Here is a 7,237-nt window from a genome sequence, read left to right as displayed (position 1 = left end):
ATATATATATATATATATATATATACATACAGTGAGGGAAAAAAGTATTTGATCCCCTGCTGATTTTGTACGTTTTCCCACTGACAAAGAAATGATCATTCTATAATTTTAATGGTAGATTTATTTGAACAGTGAGAGACAGAATAACAACAAGAAAATCCAGAAAAACGCATGTCAAAAATGTTATAAATTGATTTGCATTTTAATGAGGGAAATAAGTATTTGACCCCTCTGCAAAACATGACTTAGTACTTGGTGGCAAAACCCTTGTTGGCAATCACAGAGGTCAGACGTTTCTTGTAGTTGGCCACCAGGTTTGCACACATCTCAGGAGGGATTTTGTGACACTCCTCTTTGCAGATCTTCTCCAAGTCATTAAGGTTTCGAGGCTGACGTTTGGCAACTCGAACCTTCAGCTCCCTCCACAGATTTTCTATGGGATTAAGGTCTGGAGACTGGCTAGGCCACTCCAGGACCTTAATGTGCTTCTTCTTGAGCCACTCCTTTGTTGCCTTGGCCGTGTGTTTTGGGTCATCGTCATGCTGGAATACCCATCCACGACCCATTTTCAATGCCCTGGCTGAGGGAAGGAGGTTCTCACCCAAGATTTGACGGTACATGGCCCCGTCCATCGTCCCTTTGATGCGGTGAAGTTGTCCTGTCCCCTTAGCAGAAAAACACCCCCAAAGCATAATGTTTCCACCTCCATGTTTGACGGTGGGGATGGTGCTCTTGGGGTCATAGGCAGCATTCCTCCTCCTCCAAACACGGCGAGTTGAGCTGATGCCAAAGAGCTCCATTTTGGTCTCATCTGACCACAACACTTTCACCCAGTTGTCCTCTGAATCATTCAGATGTTCACTGGCAAACTTCAGACGGGCATGTATATGTGCTTTCTTGAGCAGGGGGACCTTGCGGGCGCTGCAGGATTTCAGTCCTTCACGGCGTAGTGTGTTACCAATTGTTTTCTTGGTGACTATGGTCCCAGCTGCCTTGAGATCATTGACAAGATCCTCCCGTGTAGTTCTGGGCTGATTCCTCACTGTTCTCATGATCACTGCAACTCCACGCGGTGAGATCTTGCATGGAGCCCCAGGCCGAGGGAGATTGACAGTTCTTTTGTGTTTCTTCCATTTGCGAATAATCGCACCAACTGTTGTCACCTTCTCACCAAGCTGCTTGGCAATGGTCTTGTAGCCCATTCCAGACTTGTGTAGGTCTACAATCTTGTCCCTGACATCCTTGGAGAGCTCTTTGGTCTTGGCCATGGTGGAGAGTTTGGAATCTGATTGATTGTTTGCTTCTGTGGACAGGTGTCTTTTATACAGGTAACAAGCTGAGATTAGGAGCACTCCCTTTAAGAGTGTGCTCCTAATCTCAGCTCGTTACCTGTATAAAAGACACCTGGGAGCCAGAAATCTTTCTGATTGAGAGGGGGTCAAATACTTATTTCCCTCATTAAAATGCAAACCAACATTTTTGACATGCGTTTTTCTGGATTTTTTTGTTGTTATTCTGTCTCTCACTGTTCAAATGAATCTACCATTAAAATTATAGACTGATCATTTCTTTGTCAGTGGGCAAATGTACAAAATCAGCAGGGGATCAAATACTTCTTTCCCTCACTGTATATCCTCTTTGTTTGTTTTTTAGTTAATGCTCTCATATAATTTAAGATTCTGTATTTCATAGTGATTAAAGACTACAGTGACTCTTTGATGAAAAAGTTCCTGCTGAACTGATCTGTGTGTCCTGAACTGAGAGAGTGAAGAGTGTGTCATTGTATCTCTGCAGGTTGTGTAGTTGTGATATCTCAGATGAAGGCTGTGCTGCTCTGACTTCAGCTCTGAGATCAAACCCCTCACACCTGAGAGAACTGGATCTGTCTGGGAATAAACTCAGAGACTCAGGAGTGAAGCGTCTCTCTGCTGTACTGGAGAATCCTCACTGTAAACTGGAGACACTGAGGTAAGATCATCTCTCTGAGAGTCACATGAGCTGCTCCTCAGTAAGACACATTCTCTAATAGTGAGACTGAAGCAGAGGTTTTAGATTCAGCATCAAATATCCTGAGGAGGAAAATCATTTCATTTCAGTGCACAATGAAACTTTTCCACATTCCTAATGATCTGATCACAACATTTATGTAATAGAATCAGCTAATCAGGGAGAAGTTTCCAAAAGCATTGCAGCACAATCATCATTGTGAAATGGGAGAGCGAGCATCACTTTGAACACTCTCTCTCCCAGTTACAATCTTAACTTCAAAATGCTTTTAGAAAACTCAGTCCTGATCATTTTTTTCAATCATTTAATTAAACTGAATTATAAACACACACACACACACACACACACATACAATTCACACACAGGAGCACGTCCGTCGATTTTGACGAAGACCGAAGTTTCCATTTCTGCCTCCATGATGGAGAACACAAACTGGGACTCGACTTGCGCGTGAATTGGATTGTAGTGAGGAAGACTTGCGCAGCATCGGCCTCACTCTCACTTCCCGGTGACTGCCATGATCCAGTGGCAAGACTGAGTTAGGACGACTGAAGATGGCCCCCGGGCGCAGTGATTCATACACTACGTACACTTTGGAAACACCAATCCGCCTACTGTGCATGTCTTTGGACTGGGGAGGAAACCAGAGAACACGGAGGAAACCCCCGCAGCACGGGGAGAACATACAAACTCCACACACACAGGGCCACGGTGGGAATCGAACCCCGACCCTGGAGGTGTGAGGCGAAGAGGCGAACATGCTCCACACACACACATACATACACACACAGACACACATACATACACACAAACACACATACATACACACAAACACACACAGACACACACACACACACACACACACACACACACACACACACACACACACACACAGACACACATACATACACACAAACACACACAGACACACACACAGACACACACACACACACACACACACACACACACACACACAGATACAGACACACACACACACACACACACACACACACACTTGTCATGTTTTCATGTGTAGATATTTAAGAAGTAACATAATCCCTCATTAATAAGAGAAATAATTTCAGAAGTCTGGTGATGAAAAGCTCAGGAATAGGTTACAGTTGTAAGAGTGAAGGTTTTGTCATGTTCACTTCATTGTGGTTTGAGAAGTTCTGTTCTGTGAATCATGAATGCAACTTTTCAGACCTTTTCACACACTATAATAATAAATAATACAACCTGTTTTTAACACCGCCATTTCATTTTAGTTATACTGTTTAAAATTTCATAAACATGATTCACAGTAACACACAGTGATTTAAGGCTGTAGTGACTGTGCTGATAAAGTTGATGATTCTGTGTGTCCTGAACAGAGAGAGTGAAGAGTGTGTCATTGTCTCTCTGCAGGTTGTGTTATTGTGATGTCTCACATGAAGGCTGTGTTGCTCTGACTTCAGCTCTGAGATCAAACCCCTCACACCTGAGAGAACTGGATCTGTCTGGGAATAAATTCAGAGACTCAGGAGTGAAGCGTCTCTCTGCTGTACTGGAGAATCCTCACTGTAAACTGAAGACACTGGGGTAAGATCATCTCTCTGAGAGTCACATGACCTGCTCAGGGCCGTTAGTTGGACTGTTAATCATCCGGGGCTGAGCCCAGATTCTCCTCCATGCATTTTTCCAGCTCAGCTAGTTTGATAAATTATCAAACTTTTCAATGTAGGCTAGTTTGATGTCACTAGCCAAGGGGAGGCACAACTAAGCTATCACTGACTGCGTTTACATGGACAACAATAATCCACTCTTAATCTAATTAAGACCATAATTTGATTAAGAAACTACCATGTAAACAGCAACCTTAATCTAATTATGGTCATAATCTAATTAAGCTCTAATCGAATTAAGACAGGTGGATTACTCCTGTTTTAATCGTATTATGGACGTGCATTACAGACATGTAAACACCTTAATCACATTATGAACGCCGTGTGATCGTTTTCACCGCATTTTGCGACAAGACACGATCACACACACGGCAGTTTTACGTTTTACGGCGAACAAGAGAGTTCGGCTGTGTCCCAAACTGCATACTTGCCTACTATAGGCCTGTAGTTGGGAAAAATACATGCATCTCGGATACTATACAGTAGGTAAGTATGCGATTTGAGATGCAGCCCACGGTTTCAAGAAGTCGTCTATTTGCACATATAGCATGACAAATAATTAACCGCACTTGAAGCGTTCGTAAAAATTTAAATAAAAACACCCAAAACTGTATACGGCACCATAACGAAGACGAACTGTATGTTGAAATGTGAAATTCTGGAGGGACGTCGGACGGCGTGGCGCGGTGACGTAATGACGCGGGCTCTTAATCTAATTATGATCTACAACATGTAAAACGGGTACATGACAGGAGTATTCTAAAAGCGACTCATATAAACACCTTAATCACAATATTAGGTTACTTAGATTAAGGTCAATAATTAGATTACTGCTGTCCATGTAAACGTAGTCACTGTATGGGTTTAGCTGCTACAGTGCCATGCAAGTACATTATCTTTCCTTATGCTCTGCTCATATCATATTCACGTAAACTGGACCTCATATAGACATTTACACACCTTGTTTTCCTGCTCAGCATCAGAGGATGTTACTGGTTCTGTTTCAACCCCTTTACTGGTTTAAAAAACACATATCCATTTTTTCTCACACTGAATGTGAGCTAGCGTTTGGCAAAATTTAGAGCTGTCAGCCAAGTGTTTCCATGTATTTTCCTGTAAACCCTGTCTGATTGGTCTCATCTCTGTTCACTGAAGATATAAAATTACAGGCGTCTTCTTTTACTGACGTTCAGTTACATAGTGACAAACTGCTCCAAGTGGAGAATTATTCAGGCTAAAGATAAAATATTTGGGGCTACAGTCCCCAATGCCCAGTCACACACACACACACATGCACGCACGCACAGACAGTGCGTCATTTGTCATTCTTTCAGTAAAGTTGTGTGTAAATGTGTGTGTAAGTCAAACTGAACTAAAGATTTCTGACAGAAAGGCTGATTTTCTTCGTACTCGTGTGCTTATGTTGATCACCTGTAATGTGTGAAGCGTGTTCCCGACACAGCTCATTTGCATGTAGTGACGCCCACACACACTGCTATAAGTCACTCTGGATAAGGAAGTCTGCTAAATGCTGTAAGCTTAATAAAAATAATCAATTTAAACTCCACAGTATATTCCAGATATAAAAGTGCAGTAATCCACGTAATGATATAAACTGAGAGAGTGAAGAGTGTGTCATTGTCTCTCTGCAGGTTGTGTTACTGTGATATCTCAGATGAAGGCTGTGCTGCTCTGACTTCAGCTCTGAGATCAAACCCCTCACACCTGAGAGAACTGGATCTGTCTGGGAATAATCTCAGAGACTCAGAAAAGATGCAGCTCTTCAGACTTAAACTACAGGACTTCAGGTGATTTACAAGTATTTCAGATAAACATGTACAGAAATAAAATATATAAATATTACGACTCATTAACATTGTGTGATACGTTTTGTTTAGTGAAGAAGAAGATTAAGTAACCTGGTCCTGTTTTTATAAAGAGCTCTTGATTATAAACAGGTTCATATTCAGTGAGTTACTGGGTATTGTTTTAAACTTTGCACTTAAACTTTACTTTGATGTTTAATGTTCATGTTCAACCTGACAGCTTAAATATTAAACTTGTTTTGGTTTAATTTCAGGTTATGAAGAATTTTCATTTGATGCAGATTCCAGAGAAGATATTTTTAATGAAATGTGCTCGACTCACAGCGGCATTTCCTGAACTTTTTCTCACACTGAGAAATAATCTGAATTAAATGTAACATTTCCACAAAGTGTAAGCGCAGACAGTGTGTCTAAGATCTAAAGAACCTGTGCTTGCTTGGTGTGATTCTTCATCATCATAGGACTTTACAGAGTGGTGTTGCAGCACTACTATCAGGAATAAACACTTACTGAAGATCAATTCTTTATTTTTATTATTACACAATTCCACTGTTATACCCTACAGAATCCAGACATCATGGCAGAACTCAGGTTCTGGTTAAGGTTCTAGTTGCTCTGGTCTACATTCCAGCCCATGTCTTCCACCACCCCACCACTCTATCACATCATCTGGTTGGAAGACTCTAAAATCACCATGGCTGAAGCCGTGACTATTTCCTCAACATGCTATTGCTGCTCTGTGTTCTGTTCCTGTAAATACTGCTTTGTTTTGGTTTTGTAACATTCTGAAGATATCTAATTGCTGTGACTGTTCATTTGTTATAAACATTCATCAGCTTTGGTGGAAAGCACAAGTCTGGAGAGTTAACTGGAGTTTTCAGATCTTTTAAGTGGTCTTGTGCTGTTAATGCTGTTGTGCTGTTAATAGAAAATTGCATAATTGTATATAACCTTATCACCAGAAGCCAAAAATGAACATTTTTCTTCCTGTTTTGGAGGTGTACAAGTTAAATGAAATGTATTTGTGGTAACAGACTGCCCCCTAGTGGTGAATGGCTCATATGAAATTGGACACTTAACCCTAATGTTCTGTTCTGGTTAAAATAACACATTTATATTTTACCAATGCTGTAAATGATTTTCCTTCATTTATTTCCTCCACTCAATTTCTCTAACAATCATTTCATGTTTAAAATCATATTTAAATTACCACAATGACGTTCTGGGTTATTTTCTCTCTGGAGTGAGGTTTAATAAAACTAAATGTATTAAAACTCTCACCTGCACTCTAAAAAGTAATTCAAAGGACCTACTACCACAACTTATTTAAGTGCATGATTGCAAGACAAAATTTCAAATTTGTTGATTTAATTAAATCTTTTAATTTGAAAACATTATTTTGATGAGTTGTGTTGACATAATTATGTTGATAATTACATCAATTTAATATTGTGTGTCACTGAAACTGAAATTTCTGCTTTAATTGATTTAAAGCAAAATTTAAGATGTAGTAACTTAATGATATTGGCTTGCTAACTTAATTTCTCTCCACCTTGAGTTCAGGATTTCAATTCCCCTCCTCACTTAACATACCTGGACAAGTTCAGACCAATAAGATCGTGTGTTAGAGGACCTTGCTGAGCAAAGCCATACAAAGGACATTTCAAGGCGAGTATCATTTCATTTGGGCATATTCTGAATTGTTATATGACCAATAGTGGACTCGTGTACAGAGGTTTG

At 40.4% G+C, this 7,237-nt stretch overlaps 1 protein-coding gene across 5 annotated transcripts in view; it reads left to right on the top strand.

Annotated features, from left to right (window-relative positions):
* Positions 1-6,626, top strand: part of LOC128600251 (NACHT, LRR and PYD domains-containing protein 12-like) — a 53,628-nt gene extending 47,002 nt beyond the window's left edge. For all 5 annotated transcript variants that reach the window (XM_053612588.1, XM_053612587.1, XM_053612589.1 and 2 more), the window contains 4 exons: positions 1,795-1,968; positions 3,415-3,588; positions 5,324-5,479; positions 5,752-6,626. In XM_053612588.1, the coding sequence (XP_053468563.1) occupies positions 1,795-1,968; positions 3,415-3,588; positions 5,324-5,479; positions 5,752-5,758 (511 nt within the window). In that variant the 3' untranslated portion in view covers positions 5,759-6,626. The remainder of the gene's footprint in view (positions 1-1,794; positions 1,969-3,414; positions 3,589-5,323; positions 5,480-5,751) is intronic.
* The last annotated feature ends 611 nt before the right edge of the window (positions 6,627-7,237 follow it).

This window comes from Ictalurus furcatus, chromosome 24 (assembly GCF_023375685.1).
Source record: "Ictalurus furcatus strain D&B chromosome 24, Billie_1.0, whole genome shotgun sequence".
In the NCBI taxonomy this organism is placed as follows: domain Eukaryota; kingdom Metazoa; phylum Chordata; class Actinopteri; order Siluriformes; family Ictaluridae; genus Ictalurus; species Ictalurus furcatus.
The sequence above is the reverse complement of the archived record's forward strand: the minus strand, read 5'-3'. Positions and strand labels throughout refer to the sequence as shown.